The following is a 27,127-nucleotide window of genomic DNA, read 5'->3' on the forward strand; positions in this document are numbered from 1 at the left end:
CTTTAGGGATGAGTAGGATGAGGCGATTGGCCCACCTCCAAGAGCAAGTTTGTGGAAGACCGGCACCAAAGTACAGGTTTCTGTCTTCATATTTGTAGTGATGTCATAGGTACTCTGTGTGATGCTGATAAAGATTCTGGGTGTGAAATAGTAAACATGAAATGAGTCCTATGAGGCAGTCTGTTTAAGATCATTGACAGACCTGAGAGTTTTCTAAATGGCCTTCCCCTTACAGTCTGGGAAGAAAATGTCCATAATATAATTCCTATAGGATTAGAGGAAAGAGGGAAGGCAATGAAGGTTCCATTTCTGCTGGGAATATCCACCGCTGAGAGGGACATATCTGTCTCCATGGCTGTCATCTCCTCTGCAAAAGCCCTGCCTTGAGACTCTCAGGTATTCAAGAAAGGAATTGGCATATTAGACTCAGAAACAGGAACCTGACACCCAGTCCTTACTCCTTATACATAGAGAAGCCAGAGTATCCTGCCTCCATGAGGCAGAGGACTTTGAGAGGGAAACATGAAGTTCACTCTCTTAGAACTGAATACACCCACTTTCTTTTAAACAAAATTTACAACAGTCATAAGTAATTTAAGAAAGTAGAAATATTTTCTAAGATGCAAGGCATATGGATTGTCAATTACCCTTTAAGCTCACCCACTGGAGGGAAGGTTTGGCAGAGACACCTGCTTCATTCATAGGCTGTGGAATCAGGAGGCTGATATATGCAAACACTTCAGAAATATACGTCTTTAGGTTAAATACTCGAGTAAGGAGAAAAATCACCGGAAAGTTAGACTCATTAAGGGGTGAGTGGGTGAAAGGCACCTTCTTTCTTGGCAAGTCCTTCTCTTCTCTCCTCATCACTTTCTCAGAGAAAAGAAGGGTGGGGATGGGGGGGCGGCAGTGAAGTGGAAAGGGGATGTGAGAACAGTAGTTTCTGTGAGTACCAGAGTAAGCATAGCCAAGGGCCTGTCTACAATGCAAGAGATGCAGGTTTGGTCCCTGGGTTGTGAAGATTCCCCTGGCAATCCACTCCAGTATTCTTGCCTGGACAATCCCATAAAAAGAGGAACCTGGAGGGCTATATAGTCCATGGGGGTTACAAAAGAGTTGGACACTTAGTGACTATAAAACAACAGGGGCCATCAGGAACATTAAGTGTTTGGGCCAAGAGTTCTTAGAAATAGTTATCTTGAGGGAAAGGGACCATAGCCTGCTCCTTGACCCCACCCTTCCCTGACCTGCTTTCACAGGGAACATGAATCTGATGTGGACCCTTCTCCTCCTCCTGCTGGAGCTAGCTGTCTTCGCTCCAGGCCTGCCCTTCTCAAGACGGCACATAGATAACCCCAGGTCATGGGTTCCTGGGGGACAGCACCGATACTGTGAAGTGATGATGCGGCGACGGTGGCTGGTCCACAGGGGTAGATGCAAGCAGATCAACACCTTCATTCACGAGGATCTGGCCACCATAGCAGATTTCTGCACAACTCCAGCTGTGCCCTGTACCAGCAGCAGCTCCCTGCAGAGCTGCCACAACAGCTCTCACGACGTCAGTGTCACAGACTGCTTTGCCAAGGCAGGAACCCGGCCCCCCTACTGCCACTACCAAAAGAAGGATTCCATCAGGCCCATACGTGTGGGCTGTAAGGATGGTGCTCCTGTTCACCTGGATAGCTAGGTTCTTCCCAGCTCTGACATGGGAAGCCGATTGCACTCTACACCTTCAGAGCTTTGAGGCTCTACCAAAGTCTTCCCTGTAAATGCTTCTTCACTTGCCTGAGGATCCCTTATTTTCCCTAGTCACTAGAATCTCTCTCTCCTATCCTCTCCCCAAACCCTCACTCCATACCCAACCCTTGTTTTTCTTCTTGTCGGAGTGGTGGGGGCTGGGGGGTGGGGCGGTCTGCAGGGCATGTGGGATCTTATTTATCCCAGCAAGAATGGAAGCTGAGCCCCGGTATTGGGAGCAGAGTCTTAACCACTGGACCGCCCGAAAAGTCTCCCCATAGTGTAGGTTTTTGGGTGTGGCACAAGATAGGGATGGGGAGAGTTGGGGTGGAGGTTGCAGGGAATAAGCCTTTTTAGCTCATAAAAGGCATCTACCCTGGAAAAGCCTTGCTGCCATGGAGCAGCTACACAAGCCCGGCTGGCTGGGCTGACTTGCTCACAGTTCAGTCACTCATTCGTGTCCGACTCTTTGCGACCCCATGAATTGCTGCACGCCAGGCCTCCCTGTCCATCACCAACTCCCGGAGTTCACTCAGACTCACGTCCATCGAGTCAGTGATGCCATCCAGCCATCTCATCCTCTGTCATCCCCTTCTCCTCCTGCCCCCAATCCCTCCCAGCATCAGAGTCTTTTCCAATGAGTCAACTCTTCGCATGAGGTGGCCAAAGTACTGGAGTTTCAGCTTTAGCATCATTCCTTCCAAAGAAATTCCAGGGCTGATCTCCTTCAGAATGGACTTGTTGGATCTCCTTACAGTCCAAGGGACTCTCAAGAGTCTTCTCCAACACCACAGTTCAAAAGCATCAATTCTTCGGCGCTCAGCCTTCTTCACAGTCCAACTCTCACATTCATACATGACTACTGGAAAAACCATAGCCTTGACTAGACGGACCTTAGTCGGCAAAGTAATGTCTCTGCTTTTAAATATGCTATCTAGGTTGATCATAACTTTTCTTCCAAGGAGTAAGCGTCTTTTAATTTCATGGCTGCAATCCCCATCTGCAGTGACTTTGGAGCCCCCCAAAATAAAGTCTGACACTATTTCCACTGTTTCCCCATCTATTTCCCATGAAGTGATGAGACCGGATGCCACAGGCAACTCTAAAAGGAACTCCCGATGGCGCAGGCCAAGAGCAGCCCCTAGCGGCCGGGCTCGCAGGGTCCTCCTGCCGGACCTTCAGCTCCTTTCTTCCCAATGGGTCCCTGCGGAGGGGATTCGGGACTACTCCACTTCCTTTACAGAAACAAATAGCTGATGCGCGGGACACAGCCCGTGAAGGAGCCGCTGCCTGGAGGAGAGGTGGCCGAGCCGGGCGACTGCATACCGCGCAGCCCCTTCGGCGTCTCCTGCCGGTGGCCTCGGCCGCCTCAACTGGCCCGCAGGGGGCGCCGAGCCACCCCAGTCCCGGGGTCAGTCAGTCAGTTCAGTCGCTCAGCCGTGTCCGACTCTGCGATCCCATGGACTGCAGCACGCCAGGCTTCCCTGAACATCACCAACTCCTGGAGCTTACTCAAACTCATGTCCATCGCGTTGGTGATGCCATCCAACCATTTCATCCCCTGTTGTCCCCTTCTCCTACCACCTTCAATCTTTCCCAGCATCAGGGTCTTTTCAAATGAGTCAGTTCTTTGCATCAGGTGGCCGAAGTATTGGAGTTTCAGCTTCAGCATCAGTCCTCCAATGAGTACCCAGGACTGATTTCCTTTAGGATAGACTTGTTGGATCTCCTTGCAGTCCAAGGGACTCTCAAGAGTCTTCTCCAACACCATAGTTCAAAAGCATCAATTTTTCGGCTCTCAGCTTTCTTTACAGTCCAACTCTCACATCCATACATGACTACTGAGAAAACCATAGCCTTGGCTAGATGGACCTTTGTTGGCAATGTAATGTCTCTGCTTTTTAATATGCTGTCTAGGTTGGTCATAGCTTTTCTTCCGAGGAGCAACTGTCTTTTAATTTCATGGCTGCAGTCAACATCTGCAGTGATTTTGGAGCCAAAAAAAAAAAAAAAAAAGTCTCTCATCGTTTCCATTGTTTCCCCATCTATTTGCCATGAAGTGATGGAGGTGGATGCCATGATCTTAGTTTTCTGAATGTTGATTTTTAAGCCAACTTTTCCATTCTCCTTTTTCACTTTCATCAAGAGGCTTTTTAGTTCTTCTTTGCTTTCTGCCATAAGGGTGGTGTCATCTGCATATTTGAGGTTATTGATATTTCTCCTGGCAATCTTATTCCAGCTTGTACTTCATCCAGCCCTGCATTTCACATGATATATCAGGAAAGAAGTAAGTCTAGCCTGTATATTGTCCTGGGGTCAAGCAGAGACCAAGGCTTCTTTCTGGGTTCCTCTCAAGATGGGGAGAGATGGGTTGGAAGTTTCTTGGTTACCCACACAGGAATGGAGGATAACAGATGATTAAATAGAAAATTCAGCCAGCATAAATATTAATACAAACTAACTTTCAAAAAACCCCCAGAGATTTATGAGTTTACTATAACTTTCCTGCTCTTGTGCTTCTTAGTATTTAACATCCTAGTGCCATTAGGTATAAAGGAAGATCTGTACAGAACATCTGAGTTATAAGCTTTGCAGTTTGGCTGCCTTGGAAAAAAAAGTCTGTCTTTCTTGGAATCCATTGTATATATTTCATTATATATAATTATATTTTTAAATATAATGGATACATATATATATATATATGTATTTTATATATGTTGTTGTTTAGTCACTGAGTTGTCTGACTCTTTTGAGACCCCGTGGACTGTAGCCAGCCTGGCTCTTCTATCCATGGAATTTCCCAGACAAGAACACTGGAGCAGGTTGCCATTTCCTTCTCCAGGGGATCTTCCCGACCCAGGGATTGAACCTGTGTCTCCTGTGTCTCCTGCATTGGCAGGCGCATTCTTTACCCCTGAACCACCAGGGAAGCCCATCATATGTATGTATGTGTGTGCACACACACACACACACACAATCCCCTTCTGAAGGAAGTGCTTCTACCCATAAGAGCAGCGATAGTTGACCATGTTCTGTGAGACTCCATAGAAACGGCAACAGGGCTTTGCATCAGAGGAGGGCCCTTGACTCTAGGCAGCCATCCATGGACTGACTGGGTAGGTGCTCACAGTGTAAACTGATGTGGGGGTTTCAGCCTCATGGGATCATGGTGACAAAACTGGATGCTCTTATTTTCCATCTTTTTCCCTGAAGTCAGGACCTGTAGTGGTGTGATAGTCTTTTGTGACCTTCCTTACTTAATACTTGCTATAAAAATGTTTTCAACAGAATTTAACTTGCTAATATTTAAAGATTTTTAAAAAATTTTATATTCATGAATGAAATTGGTCAGAAAAATTTTTGTTACTGTCTTGTTTGATTTTGGTATCCAGATTCTGTGTTCACCTTCAGAAATGAGTTGAGGACTATCCCTTCTTTCTCTATTTTCTATGACTGGAATTATATGTTATTTTATTATTTACAGAACTCATCTGTAAAGGCCATCTGGCCCTGATATTTTCTTTAATACTATCTTAAGCTTCTATTTCAATTTCTTTAATGACTACAGACATGCTGGGTTTTCTAGTTCATCTTTTTTAAAATTGAGGTATAGTTGATTTACAATATTAGTTTCAGGTGTGCAGAATAGTGATTCAGTATTTTTTCAGATTATACTGTTATAGGTTATTACAAGATAGTGGCCTTAATTCCCTGTGCTGCACAGTATATCCTTGTTGCTTACCTATTTTATACATGATAGTTGGTGTCTGTTAATCCCATACCCATAATTTGTCCTTACCCTCCTTCCCTAACCACAAATTTGTGCTCTATATCTGTGAGTCTGTTTTGGTTTGCATATACATTCATTTGTCTTATTTTTAGGATTTCACAAAAAAGTGATATCTCTAGTTTTTCTTAAGATAATATTTGGTAAGTTGTTTTTTCTTCTAGGAATTTATCCATTTCATTGAAAATACTTAAGTATATTGGCACAAATTTATTCACATTCTTTTTCAAAAAATATTTGTAGCATCTCTATTTACATCTTATTTCTATTCTGACATTTATTTATACCTTTTAAAATTGATAAATCTTATGAGAGCTGTCATTTTATTAGACTTATTAAACAAAGACTTTCTCAAACATACAAAAGCTAAAAATTCATTGCTTGAAGGAAGTCCTTAAGGCAGGGGAAAAATGATACCAGGTGGAAACAGGAACCTACCCAGAAATGAAGGACACTGGAAATTATAATTACATATGTTAACTGCTGAGAACAGGCCATGGAAATAACTTTGAAAGTTTTGAGTTATAACTCTAAAATACTGGGTTTTGTTGTCTATAAAAGAGTGAGTTTATTTTCTAAAATAGAAGCTCTGAAAACATAGTTATTTTACCCTTCTAATAAACGTTGAACAGTAAAACTGCCTCCAAATTAAAAACAAATTCTAAAAATAAATAAAATTCTTGCTTTAAAATTTTTTCCCTTGACTATCTTAAATTTTTTTCTATATAAGTCACATTTATTTCTAGCTGCCCAAATGATTTTTTTCTTTTTAATTAATATTGCCATTTCACTACACTATGTCTTGGTCTTGGTCATTTTACTTTGATATTCTCAGTTATAGTGTATTCACTTTCATTTTGCACTCACAAATCTTTTTAAACTTTCAGTTGTTTTACTGAGTTATAGCTTTTAGTATTGGCTTCTTTGCATATGTTTCACTTTCAGAAATTCCTATTATTCATATGTTAAATATTCTTTGCTATGTTCCATCATTGTCACTTTCTTTTGTTACTCAGTTGTTTCATCAACTGGAGACCACAGCCTGTGTTCACCAGATTCCTTAAAGGAAACTGAGTTAGCCCTCTGCTCCCTGTCACTAACCTAAAGGAAGCAAGGTGATGGGATGTGAGTGACTTAGAGCAGTGACTCACCAATCAGAGAAAAATAACACAAGGAGTACTTCCTTCCAATGGGAGGAATGTGCCCTACAAGAATGTCTCTACATTGCAGGACACCACCCACTGAGTCAAGCTCTGCTGTCATCTCTGGAATCTGGCAGAAAGTGAAAATAAAGACCATTAAAAAAAAAAGGTAGTAGAAAATTTCAAAACAGTCATCCATTTGGTAATATGCTCATTGGGAGCTGAGTATGGCTCAGATCATGAGCTCCTTATTGCAAAATTCAGACTTATATTGAAGAAAACAGGGAAAACCACTAGGACAGTCAGATATGACTTAAATCAAATCCGTTGTGATTATACAGCGGAAGGGACAAAGAGATTCAAGGGATTAGATCTGATAGAGTGCCTGAAGAACCATGGACAGGGGTTGTAACATTGTACAGGAGGCAGTGATCAAAACCATCCTCAAGAAAAAGAAACACAAAAAGTCAAAATAGTTGTCTGAGGAGGTCTTACCAATAGCTGAGAAAAGAAGAGAAGTGAAAGGCAGAGAAGAAAAGGAAAGATACCCATCTGAATGCAGAGTTCTGAAGAAAAACAAGGAGAGATGAGACCCTTCTTAAGTGAACAGTGCAAAGAAATAGAGGAAAACAATAGAATTGGAAATCTCTTTAAGAAAATTAGAGCTATCAAGGGAGAATTTCATGCAAAGCATGGGCACAGTAAAGGACAGAAATAGTATGGAGCTAACAGAAGCAGAAAAGATTAAGAAGAGGTGGCAAGAATACACAGAAGAACTATACAAAAAAGGTCTTAATGACTGGGATAACCACGATAGTGTGGTCACTGTCCTAGAGCCAGACATCCTACAGTGCAAAGTCAAGTGGGCTTTAGGGAGCATCACTACGAGCAAAGTTAATGGAGGTGATAGAATTCCAGCTGAGCTATTTCAAATCCTAAAAGATGATGCCGTTAAAGTGCTGCACTCAAACTCAGCAGTGACCACAGGACTGGAAAAGTTCAGTTTTCATTACAGTCCCAAAGAAGGGCAATGCCAAACAATGTTCAAAGTACCATACAATTGCACTCATTTCACATGCTAGCAAAGTACAAATGCTCAAAATTCTCCATGCTAGGCTTCATTAGCAAGTGAACTGAAAACTTCCAGATGGTTAAGCTGAATCATAGGGAAAGCAAGGGAATTCCAGAAAAATATCTATTTCTGCTTCATTGACTGTGCTAAAGCCTTTGACTGTGTGGACCAAAACAAACTTTGGAAAATTCTTAAAAGAGATGGGACTACCAGACCACCTTACCTGTCTTCTGAGAAACCTGCACGCAGGTCAAGAAAGAACAGTTAGAACCTGACGTGGAACAACAGACTGGTTCCATATTGGGAAAGGAGTATATCACGGCTATATATTGTCACCCTGCTTGTTAAATTATATGCAGAGTAGATCACGTGAAATGCCAGGCTAGATGAAGTCCAAGTTGGAATCAAGATTGCAGGGAGAAATATCAACAACCTTTGATATGCAGATGACACCACCCTTATGGCAGAAAATGAAGAACTAAGAGCCTCTTGATGAAAGTGAAAGAGCAGAGTAAAAAAGCTGGCTTAAAACTCAACATTCAAAAATCTATGATCATGGCATCTGGTCCCATCACTCCATGGCAAATAGATGGGTGAACAATGGAAACAGTGACAGACTTATTTTCTTGGGCTCCAAAATCATTGCACATGTTGACTGCAGGCATGAAATTAAAAGATGCGTCTTCCTTGGAAGAAAAACTATGACAAACCTAGACAACATATTAAAAAGCAGAGACATCATTTTGCCGACAAGGGTCCATATAGTCAAAGCTATGGTTTTTCCAGTAGTTATGTATGGATGTGAAAGTTGGACCATAAAGAAGGCTGAACACTGAAGAAGTGATGTTTTCAAACTGTAGTGTTGGAGAAGACTCTTCAGAGTCCCTTGGACTGCAAGGAGATCAAAGCAGTCAATCCTAAAGGAAATCAATCTTGAATATTCATTGGAAGGACTGATGCTGAAGCTGAAACTCCAATACTTTGGTCACCTGATGCAAAGAGCTGACTCATTGGCAGAGACCCCCTGCTAGGAAAGATTAAAGGCAGGAGGAAAAGGGGATGACAGAGGATGAGATGATTGGATAGCATCACCGACTCAATGGACATGAGTTTGAGCAAACTCTGGGAGACAGTGAAGGACAGGGGAAACCTGGAGTTCTGGAGTCCATGGGGTCACAAGGAGTTGGACATGACTGAGTGACTGAACAACACCTTGAGAAAAGTTTAAAAAAAAAATGAAATTGAAAGTAGATGACATCGGCAAGCACATAGTAAGTCCAGGGTTCTTTTGCTCCATCCATCCTGCACTTTCAGGGTTTTGTCTGTGAAATGCCAACAGTCATTGAGTCTAGCCCACATCTCCCTCCATGGGTTGGTAAATAAGAGACTTAGGTTAGAAAAGCATGTATTTTTGTTTCACCAGCAGTGAGGTATGTTGTTAACACTCTAAACTGAAACAAAAATCAAGAACTTCAAGGAGAATGAGTCCCTATCTTTCTCATCAGGTGCACTTGAGAGAGCTCATCAGGAAAGGCCACCACCTCTGAGGGCAACATTTCAAACAGCTATGAACTGTCAGGCTGCTGTCCTGAGAAGGGAAAGTAACTGAAATACTCAGCAGTAGGAGAAAGGTTAAACAAGTGATGGTACCAATGTAGGATGGCAAACTATAGCTCTATAAAGTCCACCCTAGGAGAAACTATATGGGAGTGGAAAACATTCCTTTTATTTTGCTGAGTGCAAAAGCAGAACATACCACACATTTGCCTTTTGGTTGGTGAGATTACAGCTGACTAGATTTGAGATTTTTCCAAATTTTCTCACATTTCTTTATTGAATATATGTTACTTCTTTAACTAGAAAAAATTTTAAATGTCATTTACAATAGTTGTCCCTTAAATCAGACATTTTGAGGTTCTTTCCAGCCCTCTGCTTGCTGCAGTGGGGACTGCGCCTTTGTCTAGAATCTTGGACTTCTCAGGTACGTGATATTGATGGGGGAGTATTTGGAATCCCAGGGATGCTCAGAGAATTCTCGACTACTTTTTATGGGGTCAATACCCCTTTCTCCTAAGAATCCTCCAGGTAAAGTGCTTTGCCCTGGGAATAACTGCAATTGCCCCTTTGTTGTCCTTCAGAAGACTGATTGGTAACACACAGCATTCAGGGAATCACTATTTTGATGCAACAATAGTTTTTCTTAGAAGAATTGACTTCTCCCTTGGTCTCCTGACATTGTTTCTTAAAAAAAAAAAAAAAAAAGGCAAAGTTTGAGGTCAGAAAGAAAGCAGGAGCTTTGTGTGAATACGGATAGAGGTATAATTAAAAGTTCCATAAAGGATTTCCCTGGTGGCTCAGTGGTCAGGAATCCACCCGCCAAAGCAGGGGACAATGGTTCCATCCCTGGCCCAGGAAGTTTCCACAAGACAGGGTACAAATAAGCCTGTGCACCACAACTACAGAGCTTACCTTCTAGAGCCGGAGAGCCACAAGTACTGAAGCCCAGGCCCTAGAGCCTGTGCTCTGCCACCAGAGAAGCCAGTGCAGTAAGAAGTCCATGCATGACTGCTAGAAAGTAACTCCTGCTCACTGCCACTGGAGCAAGCCCTCGCGCAGCAAAAAAAAACCAAAAAACAAAAAACAAAAAACCAATGCAGCCCCAAAATAAAATAATAAGTAAATAAAAAATTTAAAAAAGTTTCATGAAATGCCCTGATACTTTAAAGCTGTGTGACCTCAAGCCAAGCTCTTGTACCTTCTTCTGAATCACCCCAGAGCAGCATGTATTAGCTGCAGAGGGGTCCTTGCAGACTAAGTCTTTCAAGCACCGCAAAAAGGAAGGGAATTTGTTAAGCTCTTGCTTAACAAATGAAAGAACAGGGGCCCAATCCAGACTGCCTTCCTTTACAACTCCCATGGCTATATGGGAAATAAAACCATCTATGCAAATATGGAAACAGTGTCAGACTTTATTTTTTGGGGCTCCAAAATCACTGCAGATGGGGATTGCAGCCATGAAATTAAAAGATGCTTACTCCTTGGAAGGAAAGTTATGAGCAACATAGAGAGCATATTAAAAAGCAGAGACATTACTTTGCCAACAAAGGTCCATCTAGTCAAGGCTATGGTTTTTCCAGTAGTCATGTATGGATGTGAGAGTTGGACTGTGAAGAAGGCAGAGCGCCGAAGAATGAATGCTTTTGAACTGTGGTGTTGGAGAAGACTCTTGAGAGTCCCTTGGATTGCAAGGAGATCCAACCAGTCCATTCTGAAGGAGATCAGCCCTGGGATTTCTTTGGAAGGAATGATGCTAAAGCTGAAACTCCAGGACTTTTGGCCACCTCATGCAAAGAGTTGACTCATTGGAAAAGACTCTGACCCTGGGAGGGATTGGGAGCAGGGGCAAAAGGGGACGACAGAGGGTGAGATGGCTGGATGGCATCACTGACTCGATGGATGTGAGTTTGTGTGAACTCCGGGAGTTGGTAATGGACAGGGAGGCCTGGCGTGCTGCAATTCATGGGGTCGCACAGAATCAGACACGACTGAGTGACTGAACTGAACTGAATGCAGATATCACATTATGTGATGGAATCAACATTATACCTGTGAAAAAGTAAATGACATTAGCTCTTTTAAGCAACGTTGTTTAAAGTTATTGTCAGATTTGGTGTATTTTCACCCTTAAACGTTTATGAAAAAAATAAAGAAATTTCTCTTATGTAGGGACAGAGAACGGTAACTACAGGGTCTGCCCATTATTCTATGGAAAATACACTCTCATTAGGTCTGTCATATCCAGACCCTCAGCTTCAGCTTAATTGAGAAACCATTAGGAGAAAGGTCCATGCATATTTGTACAGTTATCCTCTGTACTTAGATCTGTGTTTGACACAAGGCAGACTTCTACATTTATTTATGGAAATGAATTTCCCTATATTCCTGTCCAACTAGAGAGACAGTCTTACCTCAAACCACATGCACACGCACACGTGTCCATACATACACATGCATATGCAAACGCACACGCCAATGTGCACTGAACTGAGTGCCCAGAGGAAATAAACTTGTCAGTCAGTCAACCTCAACCAGGATACCAGACACCTGGAGTTAGGTAAGTTCATGGTGACAGGGGTATGGAACATCTGAAGGCAGGAAAGGAGTCAAGAAGGAGAAAAAAGCAGGAGGAAAGGGTAGGGGTATAAGGGAAGACAAGTGAAGACTTCATGAGAAAGTGAAATTTCTAGAAGCTTCTCTTTCTCCCCCCCAGGGCGGAAAGTTGGCCAGGCATGGAGACAGATGAGTGGTCACATCTGCTGGGGGCTCCCTGGGACTGGTGTGTCTTTGAATCCCCAATACCAGCACAGAGTCCATGCTCAGAAATGTTTGATGGATGAATGGAAGGACGTCCTGTCCTCCCAAACACTGAGTTTGCTAAAAGTCACTAAATATATGGGTCAGAATATTCTACCAGTCATATGTTATCCTACCTTCTGTTATGATCTCAGTGATCATCTGTCTGGGTTTTCTGCTTTGAACACTAGCTATCCTCTAGGATCGGAACCATGACTGGAACCCCAGAGATTCATATGTCTCACCAGCGCTATCCCATCGAGAGCTGGCTCGTTTCCTAGCCCCTTTGGCTGTAGACAGGAGCCTTGTCTTCACTGTTCATGCAAACATTACCATCTGACCAATACAGCCAGTGGTACCTGCTTTCTGAGGTGGCACGGTGGTAAAGAGCCCACTGCCAATGCAGGAGACACAAGAAAAGCGGGTTTGATCCCTGGGTCTGGACGATCCTCTGGAGAAGGAGATGGTAACGCATTCCAGCATTCTTGCCAGGAAAATTCAGAGGACAGAGAAGACTGGAGTGCTAAAGTCCATGGGGTCAGAAAGAGTCAGGAGCGACACACGCATCTGCCTTTCCACTGGGTTGGCTCTTCTAGAATTTTAGCATCAGCCTGAATCAACTGGGCATTTTACTCTGGACTCCTGGTGCCTCTCCTTGGGAACAAGCTCTTTAGCCGGCTCAATATATTTTGAAAAACACCAGCTTTTTCTTTTACTCAGGGGCCTAACTCAGGTGTTTCTGTGTGACTGACAGTCAAATAGGGACGTGACAGAGGGAAAGTTGGCAAATGTGATTAGATTATGGATCCTCTGAAAACTGGTGCTGTGATGGAATGTTTGATTGTAATCCACATTAATGCTCAGTTCCTATGGGTTAACAAGGCTTTAGAGAGGAATATCTAAAAAGTAGAACCATCCAGGGGAGTTAAAAATGGAACCATCACTTGTAATACATCTGGTTTGCATTTCTTTTCTTCTCCTGAATAATTTATCTCAAAGATCTTTAATTCCTCCTTTATCTTAGATGATCAAGGAAGATTGGAACGGTGCTCTAAGGGATCAAACACGTTTGCTGATTCATATTAGTCAATGGTTACAGGTTAAGACTTTATAACTGAAACCATTGTTAAGTGCATTCAGAGGAAGTAAGAGTAAATAAAGCCATTTCTCTCTTTGACTTTCATTTCTTTTGCTTTTTGTTGTCTTGATAGTGACTTGTAAGGATCTCTAATCACTTTGTACTTTAGAAGCTCGGTACTGGAGAAACAGTAGTCTGATCAGATGCTTTTCTGGGGAGAAAGAGTAGTTCCTGTGGGTTGAGGAGAGTTGAAGAAATCTGCTTATCATAGTTGGTTCTAAGATATTTGCAATACATGTTAGAATATGAAAAGCTCTTATAAGGGGCTTCCCTTGTGGCTCAGCTGGCAAACAATCTGCCTGCAATGCGGGAGACCTGGGTTAAATCCCTGGGTTGGAAAGATCCCCTGGAGAAGGGAAAGGCTACCCACTCCAGTATTCTGGCCTAGAGAGTTCCATGGACTGTATAGTCCATGGGGTCACAAAAAGCTGGACACGACTGAGTGACTTTCACTTCACTTCACTTGTTCTTTATCCCCACGTGTTTGTCCCCTTTCCCCATGGCTCCTGATAAATTTTGGAAAACGCTCTTGAAATATTTTATGGTCTCCTTTGGGTGCTGGGAGTCTTTACCTTCTCATGTTTGCTCTTAAGTGTCACTGTAGTCTTGGTCCCAGTAGGCAGTAAACCTGAAAATCAGGGAGAGTCACAGTTCTGAAAAGAACTGATGGTGCCCATAGGTCACAGAGCCTTGCCAGATAGAAGCTTTCAAATACTGATGGAAAGGTCCTGCCATTTGCCTTGATGGCCCAAGGACCTACAAAAAGCAGGAAGAAACTTCCTGTAGCCTTCCTTCTCCAGGATAAATGCGAGAACTTATTCCCACACTTTTCCTCATAAAAGCCTCAGGCTTGTGCGATGCGGATTGTTGGAACGATGGAAGAGTCTGAACTGAGGGGGCTTGTGAATGAAGTTGCAGAAGGAAGATTTGAGAAACCCTTCTTTCTTAATGTACATCTATTCTCTGATGCCGCTGAGCATTCTGAGTCCAGAAAGTGTCTCTCTAAGGTTCCATAGCCAGAAGGGCCTCTATATGGGAACTCCCAACAGATACCCACTCATTCTGCCCTTTCGCATTTCACGTCCAGGGAAAGTTTTAGAAAAAGACATTTGCCCCAGATCTACTCTTTTGTAAAGAGTGGGTGTATAATCTTCACTTTTCTGATAAAAATTTCTGTGTCTTTTTCTTCTCTTGAACGAAAGGTAAGGATATTTTCCCCTTAGAAAACTAACTTCTTTTAGGGCAGGAATGAATCAGCACATTAAAATATGTGTGTGGTGGGGATGGGGGTGGCACAGGGAGATAATAAGAAAAACTCAGATTTCTAAGACTGCCAAGCCTAGTGAGGCTTGTGTAATGATTGAAAAAACAAAGCAAAGCAAGCAAACAAAAAACCCTCTGTTAGTTCTACCTATTACTGAATGGTTTGAACTATTTTAATTGTGGGATTCATGTACGCTATTGTGTTTATGTGAATTAGATATAATTCCTGACTTTCAAGCACCTACCTCTAGTTTAGCAAGAGAATATTTTAAGTAGTTATATAATCAAGCCTTGATTGAGTCATATTAATGCATATATATGGAATCTAGAAAAATGGTACTGATGAACCCACTTGCAGAGCAGGAATAGAGGTGCTGACATAGAGAGCAGCACCTCTTGCTTGGACACAGCAAGGGGAAGAGGAGGGTGGGCAAATTGACAGAGTAGCACTGACGTATGTGCTACTGGGTCTGATCCCTGGGTTGGGAAGATCCCCTGGAGAAGGAAATAGCAACCCACTCCAGTACTCTTGCCTAGAAAATTCCATGGATGGAGGAGCCTGGACTACTGTCCATGGGATTGCAAAGAGTTGGACATGACTGAGTGACTTCACTTTCACTTTTCATAAAGAAAACGCTGGCAAAAAGAGCTATCTATGAACCAGAAAGCAGGTTCTCCCTAGACATCAAAGGTGCTGGTGCCATGATATCAGACTTCCCAGCCTTTAGGACCATGAGAGATGAATTTCTGTTGTTCATAAGCCGCCCAGTCTGTGGAATTTTGTTGTAGCCATCTGGAGGCCCTAAGACAAGGACTATAGAGAGGGTGGTCAGAAAAGAACCTCTAATGAAGAGAAATTTAAACTGAAACCTGATATATAACCTGAAATATAAAAGAACATTTCATGCAGAAAGTGCAGAAGTCCGAGCCAGGCAAAGTCTTCGTATCTTTCAGGTGCCTGCAGAGACCCATGAGGCTGAGGTGAAGTCAGTGGGTGTTAGATGATGAAGAAAATATGAAAAGAGGAGACGTACATAATCGAATAGTCAGCAGAAGGGTTAGCAGGAGATTCTCCAGGGAATAGATTTCCTGTCACAGAGTTGGCTTGGCCTCAGGAAAATGATAGAGAGAAATCCCCAATTTCTTAAAGAAGGAGATAATGTTGACTGCAGACTATCATTGGAATGAATTAGTGATCAGCTCACAAAAAGGAGCTATGCAAGATCTGACCCAAACTAGTGCACAGCAGCTGAGGAGGTCTCTCTCCACAGGGACCCTCAAAATTGGGAGTGTATCTATGAGTTTCTGAGGTCCTTCTTCAGAGGAAAGAGTGATGTAATGAGTCTCATTACTAGACAGAGAAGTTGAGTGATACATTCCATGGAGGACCATGCTAACATTTCTAACGTCAGTGGCAGTTGTGAGGAGTATTCATTGAAATACCAGCAGCAGCCACGCGACAGACTGTATTAAGCAATGATGAATTCTATTCAGATGTTACTTTCTCATAAGTAGTAAGAACATAGGAAATTCCCTGACAGTCCAGTGTTTAGGGCTCCATGCTCTCACTGCAGAAGGCACAGGATTCATCCCTGGTGAAGGAACTAAGATCATAGTTCTTGGCCAAAGAGAGAGAGAGAGAGCAAGCAGAATGCAAGCACAGAGATTTAACAACATTATTACCGAGCTGCCAAGAAGGGATGTGAAGTGGTCTGCTGGATTACTGAGGATAGATGTTGAAACTCATTTCATTAGTTTTCTATGTAGGTTTCCTTTCTGCAAAAAAAGAGGAAGAGGTAGACCAATCTCTAAATTAATCAATTATCCCATACATTAATGGCAATGAGAGATCACTGATAGAATAAAGAACTTCCATTTGATTTCCCCTTTCTCTATCAGTGGTCTAATTTTCTTCTTTATTGGCATCATTTATCGTGGTCTAATCAACCTATCTGTGCAGAGAGCAGTCAGCCCTCTCTAGGTGCATGACTACTGGGTTCAGCCTGCCCAAATGCCTGATGGCTTGTTCTCAGGATGGATTCATTGAACCCTACGGATCTCACAGACCTTTACATGTTCCTGATCAATATCAAGGCTTCCTTCTCATTTCTCTGCCTGGTGCAAACCCTGAACCCCTACCCTCACTGTAGTTTCTCCAGCAAAGGTTTCAGTCTCCTGAGGTCACCTGCCTGCTCCTCTCTTTTGTGTGCGTTTCAGCTGTCTCCATGGCGCAGCCTGAGGCTCGTGACACTCATGCAAAAGTCTGGAGTCGCGGACCTGGAGGCTATACAGATTCCTTTCCTGTGCCATCCACGCTCTCTCAGCTGTGTATCACAGGGAGACCTGTCCACCTGTGAACACCTACACACATTCCAAGTCTCAGTTTAAAGGTCAGCTACTCCGCGGAGCCCTCCTTGGAACAATTCCTCTTCCTTTCCTTAGGCTCCTTGCACATGAAAACTTTTTGTAATAGTTTGGTTCCCCCTATAGAACTGTAAGTGCCTTGAGGGCAGATACTGTGTCTCATCTCTGTGTGGTAATAAGAACTAGTGTGTAGTAGATACCCAGTAAATAATTGTCAAAGAAGTTAATTATAGTGAACATCTATCATAAGAGAAGTTAAGGAGGTAAAAGGAAGCAAAACACAGTACCCCTATATTAGTTTGCTTCCTGTTTTTGTATACAAATTTATCAGTTGGCCCAATTATATCCTTGACAGCATAAATGTTTCTACAGGTAGCCCTCACCTTCAGCCTATAAAGGTTCCTGCCCACTGATTGACAGTGGGGGAGTCGGGCCTTTAGACAGATGTCTGCCCTCCCCACCCTTCAGTTGCCAGCGTTGGCAACAGAACAGACTTTCCTTTCACCAACCTGGGCCTCTTTAACGCTTCTTGGGCAGTGAGCTGCCGAACTCCACTTTTTGGTAACAATACTTAGGGATATCTACACGGTAGGCTATTGAAGAATCTTCCTTGGGCTTTAGAAAGCTTGCTCATACTTGAACTGTGACCCTGAAATCTTCTTGTTGGACCAACTCCTTGAAAGTCTTCTGGCAATGAAAAAGTGCCACAGGAGTGACCATTTTCATGCAGCCATTCCCAACACTTCGGTGGGATTCACCTGAGGGATGCAAAACATCCTATGAGGCCCTTTTAGGGCAGGTCCTCTAACTTATTTCTCTACTCCCATTGTTGAATGAATGAATTAAAGATCAAATTCTAAACTGGTTAGTGTGGGTACCCATTCAGATCTGCAGGGATGATATGAAGGTTATTTATTTTCTGAAGGTTATTTTTTTTCTGAAGGTTATTTTAAACAAGATATTTGAGACCCAGCAGATGCAGAAAGAAACTTTTTTGGAGCATCTCGTATCTGAATAAAAGCAGAATCTTCTGAGGATAAAGTTGCTATAAATCCACTTATGGGAGTTTTACAGCCTGGGAAAAGATAGACCACTCACATTTGCATAGACAGACATTATCACAAATTAGTTTCCATCCCATTTATTCCCTTAAAATCTCATTTATTTCCTGTAGAATCCCTATTTGCTTCCCGCTACCCCCCCCCCCCCACCACACACACTAAGTTCAATTCAGTTCAGTCACTCAGTCATGTCCTACTCTTTGTGACCCCATGGGCTGCAGCATGCTAGGCTTCCCTGTCCATCACCAACTCCTGGAGCTTTCTCAGACTCATGTTCATTGAGTCAGTGATGCCATCCAACCATCTCATCCTCTATTGTCCCCTTCTCCTCCCACTTTCAATCTTTCCCAGCATCAGGGTCTGTTTTAGTGATTCAGTTCTTCACATCAGGTGGCCAAAGTATGGGAGTTTCAGCTTCAACATCAGTCCTTCCAAAGAAATTCAGGACTGATTTCCTTTAGGATGGACTGGTTGGATCTTCTTCCAGTCCAAGGGACTCTCAAGCATCTGCTCCAACACCACAGTTCAAAGCATCAATCCTTTGGTGCTCAGCTTTCTTTATAGTCCAACTCTCACATCCATACATGACTACTGGAAAAACCATAGCTTTGACTAGATGGACCTTTGTTGGCAAAGTAATGTCTCTGCTTTTGAATATGCTGTCTCAGTTGGTCATAGCTTTTCTTCCAAGGAGCAACTGTCTTTTAATTTCATGGCTGCAGTCACCATCTGCAGTGATTTTGGAGCCCCCCAAAATAAAGTCTCCCACCATTTTCATTGTTTCCCCATCTGTTTGCCATGAAGTGATGGGACCAGATGCCATGATCTTAGTTTTCTGAATGATGAGTTTTAAGCCAACTTTTCACTCTCCTCTTTCACTTTCATCAAGAGGCTCTTTAGCTCTTCTTCACTTTCTGCCATAAGAGTGGTGTCATCTGCATATCTGAGGTTATTGATATTTCTCCCTGGCAATCCTGAATCCAGTTTGTGCTTCATCCAGCTCACTGCATGACAGGCCAGTGAATCCAAGAGATGAGGCATTGAGTCAAAGAATATGACTTTATTTGAAAAGTTGGCTGACTGAGAAGATGGCTGACTAATGTCTCAAAATAATTATCTTCCTTTGGTCTGGATGTCAGGTTTCTTTATGGATCAGAGATGGGGGAAGGTGAATAAACAAAGTAAAAAGGCCATTAATTTTGCAAGAGTTTCTAGAATGGCAAGTCTCAGGCAGGGCGATGTGTTAATTTCTTCCTTCCTGCCAGGTATACAGGTTCTGAACAAGGCACTTTATTTTAACAGTCAGGCAGAGGGGCATGATTCTCTGAGGCAGGCCTTTATGTATGGTTATAATAACAAAAGCAAGTCAAAGAAACAGTTTCAACATGGATTCAGACTTGACTTCTCCCTGCAAAATGTATACATATTTACATATCGAGAAATGAAATATTTTAGTAAACATGGATGTCACAGTCACCAGTGATTTTAGCTCCCCAATGTGAGCTGGTGAGCCTTAAGTGCACCCAGCAAAGAGAAGAATAACTGCAGTCTGGCATCCATCAGACTGCAGCTACTCCCTATGGTGAGCCTGGAAGGAACTCAGGATGTGAACAACACAGGATTCTGGCCCAGGATAGCTGAGATGCTTATGAAAGGAATGATGTCAGTGAGCCCACTCTGAATCTTCCTATACATAGAAAAGCACTAAATTCCTTAACTTGGGACATCCAGTTTTCTTTAATTAACAATAATCTTTTCCTGTTCACACTACCTGCCCTTTGCTGCAAAACTGTACAACCTGGCTCCTCCCCTCGCCTCCTCAGAGTAGTTCTCTCAGGGTTACTTGAGATACTCTCTCCTGGGCTTGAAGTCCTAAATATTTCTACTGAATGAAACTTAGCTCTCAACTTTTAGGTTGTGAATATTTTGTAACTTTGCAATATAGACATATATATGTGTATGTGGTCAGTCGTGTCCAACTCTTTGCAACACCATGGACTCTAGCCTGCCAGGCTCCTTTGCCCATGGAATTTTTCAGACAAGAATACTGGAGTGGGGTGTCATTTCCTACTCCAGGGGATCTTCCTGACCCAGGGATCCAACCCGTCTCTTGCACTGGCAGGCAGATTCTTACCATATTTTTTTAAATATATATATCGCTCAGTCGTGTCCAACTCTCTGTGACCCCGTGGACTGTAGCCCACCATGCTCCACTGTCCATGGGATTTTCCAGGCAAGAGTACTGGAGTGGGTTGCCATTTCCTTCTCCAGAGGATCTTCCTGACCCAGGGATCGAACCCAGGTCTCCCGCATTGTAAGCAAGACGCTTTACCGTCTGAGCCACCAGGAAAGTCCTTCAGATTCTTACCATATAGCTCCCTACATATATATTAGTAGGGGGTTTCCCTGGTGACTTTGTGGTAAACAACCAGCCTGCAATGTCGGAGATGCAAATTCAATCCCTGGGATGGAAAGATACCCTGGAGGAGGAAATGGCACCAACTCCAGTATTCTTGACTGGGAAATCACATAGACAGAGGACCCTGGCAGGCTATAGACCATGGGATCGCAGAAGAGTTGGACATGGCTTAGTGAATATACAACAACAATAACAACAAATGTGTGTGTGTGTGTGTGCTTCCCAGGTGGCATTAGTGGTAAAGAATATATATATGTATATATATATATACACATATATGTCTGAGTCACGTTGTTATACACCTAAAACTAACACCATAATGTAAATCAACTATATTAAAGTAAATAATAAAAATAAAATTGTCTTCCAGCAAATACAGGTCTCTTTCTGGGAGGAAAGTCTATTGCCAAGAAATATGATGTTCTCTATTTCTTCTCTAAAGGAGATTTTGCATTGGCTTTTCTCAAGTTCCTCTCCTCCACTCTGGCCTATGGAAGGATAGGTCACTGTAGATAAGATCGGCCACACACCCTTCTTCATCAGCTCAGGAGTATAGAAGTGGCCAGAACTGGGTGAGTCACACAGAGGCTTCCTTCTCCTCCGTGTTCAGGTACTCATCCCTTCTCCAGATCTAGGAATCCTTCCAGCTGGGGGCAACTGGACACCTCTTGCCTTTCCCCTTGCAGAGGTGCTGGTGGGAGATGTGGAATTCTGGCCAAAGCAGCTCCAGGACTTGTGGGGAGAGAAAGGACCTTCCTTTTTCTCCCCTTCCTGTGATCATATGTGATGTGCCTTTTGGTAAAATCATGGCAACCCACTCCAGTACTCTTGCCTGGCAAATCCCATGGACAGAGGAGCCTGGTGGGCTGCAGTCCACGGGGTCGCTAGGAGTCGGACACGACTGAGTGACTTCACTTTCACTTTTCAGTTTCATGCATTGGAGAAGGAAATGGCAACCCACTCCAGTATTCTTGCCTGGAGGATCCCAGGGATGGGGGAGCCTGCTGGGCTGCCATCTATGGGGTCGCAGAGTTGGACGCAACTGAAGCGACTTAGCAGCAGCAGCAAGGGCTATTTAGTGCAGAACAAAGACTTGGTTGGGGTTCAAGCATCAGTGCTATAGTGGCTTTCTCTGCTGCTTATAGAAAGAAAGGTTCTTATTGGCAAAGGCTCACTCTCCCTAGCAGCCCCCAAAGAGGGTGCCCTGGGCAATTCCCAATCCCTTCCTAACATGACCTTGTTTTCCTGCGGACCGAGACCAAGATGTTCCTCCCACCCTGCTCTTCTTCAAACCCAACCCCCCTTTTAATTTGTGTAAGGTCCACGTCCCTGGGATAGACTGATTGCAGAAACTGCTTTCTCTCTCAGAGACCAAGCTAGAGACTTAGGTAAGAAGCCCAATAGTTGGTTTCAGAGGCTGCTTCTGCTTGAGGGTTTGAGAAGGGGGTTCCAGAATGACTGAGACTAGCCTAAAAATCAGGCTGGGCAGACATGAGTGGTGGGTAGAGCTGGGGTCAGGAATGGAGCATGCAGGCTGCAGAGAACCCATGAGGCTGGAGAAGGGGCAGCACCCTGGCTGGGGTGGCTCAAATCTCTTTTAGGAACACAATGGTGTCCTTTATGGTGTGGTGTAAGACAAAAGACAGGAGCTGAGCTTCCCTGTGATGGAGGACAAGAGGACTCCATCAACTGTGATCCTGGGTGAATACTGGGTGGTTATTTCAGGGGTACAACTTGTCTTACTCAAAATCTGGCTTATTTATTTAGTGGTTTATTCATAAGGATCACCTAATGAGCTGCATGAGTGTATTTTATTTTCCAAATATATTTCATATAAAAAGACCTTCTATATTCAAAGACAAGACTGCTAGGATTTTAGGTCATTTCTGAGGTCACCACCTAATGAGGAGGACGACCCCTCTGTAGGAAGTGGGAGTCAAGTGTTTGTGGGAAGAGTATATGTGAGTGTCTCCTTACTTAGAAAAACTCTTAGGAGGACGGACATCTTTCTGGTTGACTGCAAGCCAGGGAGGCTGCAGGTGGGAGCTGGGGTTCTCTTTCTAAGGCGATGCTTTTCCTCATCTCCCCCTTTTCTCATTCAGATTCCTCGAGGGGAGTGAGGTCATCACGGCTCTGAAGTCTCCAGTCGTGTTGCCACTGCTGGTCCTGGTGCTGCTGCTGCTGCAGGTCCAGCCTTCCCTGGGCAAGGAATCTGCAGCTGCCAAGTTCGAGCAGCAGCACATGCACTCTGGCAGCTCCCCCAGCAGCAACTCCAACTACTGCAACCTGATGATGTTCTGCAGGAAGATGACTCAGGGAAATGCAAGCCAGTGAACACCTTTGTGCACGAGTCCCTGGCCGATGTCAAGGCCGTGTGCTCCCAGAAGAAAGTCGCCTGCAAGAATGGGCAGATCAACTGCTACCAGAGCAACTCCGCCATGCGCATCGCAGACTGCCGTGAGACCAGCAGCTCCAAGTACCCCAACTGCGCCTACAAGACCACCCGGGCGGAGAAACGCATCATAGTGGCTTGTGAGGGAAAACCGTACGTGTCAGTCCACTTCGATGCTTCAGTGTAGGTCTCCACCTGAGGCCAGAGTAGTGAGATGCACCACTTCATCACAAAGGCATCTGCCTCTCCCTCGTGTTTCCTTGCCCTGAGGGCAACAACTCAAGGTAGTTAAGGCTTTTATCCCTGCAACCCCCACCACACACACACACACCCATGTTTCCCTGGCATGAGGGCAATAACTCAAGCTAGTTAGGGCTCTTATCCAACATACACTTGCTCCCCTGGCCTGAGGCTTGCCCCTGTGTAGTTTGTGGGGTGAGGAGTGGGTTGTAATATGGGACCCATGTTAACCTAATCACTGCTACTTTCAATAAAACACACTTGCAACCACCTGAATTACTGATGCTGTCCCGGTGCATGAGGGCTTCCGTGGTTGTGGTGCATAGGCTTAGCTGCTCCAGGGCATGTGGAATCTTCCTGACCCAGATCGAACTCATATCCCCTGCACTGACAGGCAGGGCCACCAGGGACGTCCCCATTTTCCTTTTGTTGAGGAGCTATTGCCAAATGAGAAAGATGCTTCTCTCTTACTTGGAAACTTGGAACTCTCCTTTCAGAGGCTAGAAAGGACTTCAGAGATCACCAAATGAGGGGATGATAAGTAGATTTCAGCTTGTGGACCAACTCTAAGTGGAAATGCCTACCTAGAATGCTGTAGAAAAATGCCTAAACAGTGATGTGATGGAGCAGTGGTCTCCACCAAAGGCTTGAGGGAGGGGAGGGTGTTTGTGTCATCCATCGGCCATCCCTGACCTAATGAAACCCCTGCCTTTTACAGGAGGGCACCCTGAGTCCTAGAGAGGTTAAGTGACCTGCACCTGGCATCTGTTAGTTAGCGTCTGACTGAGACCAGACCCCGGGTGTCCTGGCCACTCAGGTGTTGCTCCTTCCACTATTGGAGTCTGCTACAAGGGGGAAATCCCCCAGTCTCCCTCCTTCACGGAAAGCTGTGGAGTCAGAGCTTTCTTTGCCTGAATTGTTGGTAGCTGTCACAGGTTCCCCGTGCACCTGTCTGTGAGGCTACTCAGTTCTCCGCAACCCTTGCTTACATCATTGAAAAGACTAGACTCGGCTTCTGTCAGCAGGTAATCCTTTCATATGATCCTCTGTGCACACTTGCATCTGCTCTAGACAAGGTCACAGAACTAGAGAGGGATCCTGCTGTCAACCAATTTAACCAGTGCTGTCATCCTGTGTACTGCATTTATAAATAGTGGAATCAATTGTGTGTTTTTAGGTAAAGTGAGTGCTTAACCTTGGAGTCTGTGGTGTGAGGGGAGGACAGCTGATTCAGTGGCAGTAGGGATCTCACTCCTTACAGTGAGGATGGAGGAGGGGAAAAAAAGGGAAACTGTTTCTAGATCTATTTTCTTTAGATAGAATTTTTCCTAAGTTCATTTAACTCTTGCTTTCAAACTGGAAGTTCCATTAATCCTGCTCAGCTAGAGCTAAGAGAGCACTTTAGTGGAGGTTCAAACTCTCACTTGGAATTTTGCTGCATCTACTCTGTAGAGTCACCAGCCCTGGCTACTGGTTCTCTGCATGTTCTGGGCCAGGGGACCATGTGAGCCTCCATCTTTGGGATCCACTTTTCCACTGCAGGGGGCAGTGTTCCCTCCTTGGTTGGGGAACTAAGAGGCCACATGGTGGGACCAAAAAAACCAAACACCACCACCAACAAAAACCAGAGGTTTCTCTTCTGTGGAGACAGTATTGCTGTCCTACAAATAAAGGAGTACTAACCTCTTCCAGGAGACTAATTCAGGCAGATTAATCTTAAAATTGAGGTGCTAACTGTGAAGATGGGCATCTGTATAAAGACAGAAATGACTACTATATCCTGTGATTCTTCTAAGATCCTTCTGATGGGAGGGATTGCCCTGCAACAATATTGCTACACTGGTGGACACCACTCACTGAGTCAAACTGTGTTGTCATCTCTGGAATCTGGCAGAAAGTGAAAAATAAAAACCATTTTTATAAAATAAATAATAGAAAATTCTGGAACAGTCATCCATTTCACAATTTGATCACTTTGAGAAAAGTTTTAGAAAAATGAACTAGAAAGTAGGTGAAGTCAAGCCTGAGCTTTCAGGGTTTTGTCTGTGAAATGCCAACAGTCACTGAGGCTGGCCCAGATATCCCTCCATGGATTGGTAAATAAGGGCCTTTGGTTAGAAGAATGTGCTTTTGTTTCACTAGCAGTGAGATGTGTTAACACTCTAAGGTAAGGTAAGGTAACTGTAGTCGCTTAGTCATATCTGACTCTTGGCGACCCCATGGACTGTAGCCTACCAGGCTCCTCCATCCATGGGGTTTTCCAGTCAAGAGTACTGGAGTTGATTGCCATTTCTTCTCCAGGGGATCTTCCCAACCCAGGGATCGAACCCAGGTCTCCTGCACTGCAGGCAGACACTTTACGGTCTGAGCCACTGTGGCGCTTTAGAGTTGACGCTCTAAGCTGAAACAAAACCCAAGAACTTTAAGTCCCTACCCTTCTCATCAGGTGCACTTGAAAGGGCTCATCAGGATAGTTCACCACCACTGAGGGCCACATTTCAAAGTTATCAGCTCTCCTCAGGTTGCTGTCCAGAAAAGGGAAAGTAACTGAAATACTCAGCAGTAGGACAAAGGGTAAACAAGTGATGGCACCAATGTGGGATGGCAAATTTTGCTGCCATAAATTCTACCCTAGGAGAACTATATGGGAGTGGAAAACGTTCCTTTTATGCTGCTGAGTGAAAAAGCAGAACATGGAATAGTATGTATCTCACCATACAGTTTAGTTTTAAGTGTAATTAGGAAAAGTATTGGTTGGAAATTTGCAAATACAAAAAACATTTGTCCTTCGGTTGGTGAGATTACAACTGACTAGATTTGGAATTTTTCCAAACTTTTTAACGTATATTTACTGAATATGTGCTATTTTTAAAAACTGGAAACAAATTTAAAATGTCATTTAAAATAGTTGCCCCTTAAATCAGACATTTCTGAGGTTCTCTCCAGTCCTCTGCTTGCTGCAGTGAAGACTGCACACTTACCTGGAATTTTGGACTCCTCCTCAGGTAGGTGATATGGATGGGGGAATGTTTGGCATTCCAGGGCTGCTCAGAGAATTCTTGACTACTTTTTATGTGGTCAATCCACATCTTTCTCCCCAAAACCCTCCAGGTAAAATGTTTCCCCCTCCTTATAACTGCAGTTTCCCATTTGTTGTCCTTCAGAAGACCAATTGGTAACATACACCTTCCAGGGTATCTCTATTTTAATGCAACAATATTTTTTCTAAGAAGAATTGCCATTGACTTCTCCCCTGGTCTCCTGCCATCCACTCTAAGAAAAGTCAAAGAAGCTTGCTGTCAGCAAGAAAGCAGGATCTTTGTGTGAATGCATATAAAGGTATAATTAAAAGTTCTATTAAGGACTTCCTGGTGGTCCCAGTGGTTAACAATGTGGCTGCCAAAGCAGGGAACACCACTTCTATCCCTGGTCCAGGAAGATTCCACATGCCAGGGTACAAATAAGCCTGTGCACTACAGCTACAAAGCCTGCCCTCCAGAGCCCGAGAACCGCTACTAGAGAAGCCCAGGCCGTAGAGCCTGTGCAACAGGAGAAGCCAGTGCAGTAAGAAGTCCGTGCATGACAGCTGGAAAGTAACTCCTGCTCACTGCAAGCGGAGTGCGCTCACTGCAAGCCCACGTGCAGCAACAGAAACTCAGCACAGCTAGAAAATAAGATGGTCAATAAAAATTTTTTAAAGTTTCATTAAAAGCTCTGATACCTGTAAGCTGTGTGACCTCAAGCAAAGTGCTTGTACCTTCTTCTGAGTCACCCCAGAGCAGCTTGTATTAGCTACAGAGGGGTCCTTACAGACAGTCTTTCAAGCACCAAAACAAGGTACAAGCACTTTGCTTGAGGTTAGGTTAGGCATTATAATGGATCCTCTGAAAACTGATGCTGTGATGGAATGCTTGATTGTAATCCACATTAATGCTCAGCTACTATGGTTAACAAGGCTTTAGAAAGGTATCTAAAAAGTTAGTAACACCATTCATGGGAGTAAAAAATGGAACTGTCACATCCATTTGGTTTGCATTTTTTTTCTTCTCTGGAAGAGTCTATTTCAAATGTCTTTAATTCCCCCATTATCTTAAGTGATCAATATTGCAGGAAGGAAGATTCCACAAGGTGCTCTAAGAGATCAAACACATTTACTGAT

At 43.8% G+C, this 27,127-nt stretch overlaps 1 protein-coding gene across 1 annotated transcript; it reads left to right on the forward strand.

Moving 5' to 3' along the window:
• Positions 1 to 1,264: 1,264 nt before the first annotated feature.
• Positions 1,265 to 22,915, forward strand: LOC138444053 (seminal ribonuclease-like). Its single transcript, XM_070292481.1, is given in 3 exon segments — positions 1,265 to 1,635; positions 22,439 to 22,653; positions 22,656 to 22,915. Coding segments are annotated over 3 exon segments (846 nt in total).
• Positions 22,916 to 27,127: the final 4,212 nt, after the last annotated feature.

This window comes from Ovis canadensis, chromosome 7, assembly GCF_042477335.2.
Source record: "Ovis canadensis isolate MfBH-ARS-UI-01 breed Bighorn chromosome 7, ARS-UI_OviCan_v2, whole genome shotgun sequence".
Classification (NCBI taxonomy): Eukaryota; Metazoa; Chordata; class Mammalia; order Artiodactyla; family Bovidae; genus Ovis; species Ovis canadensis.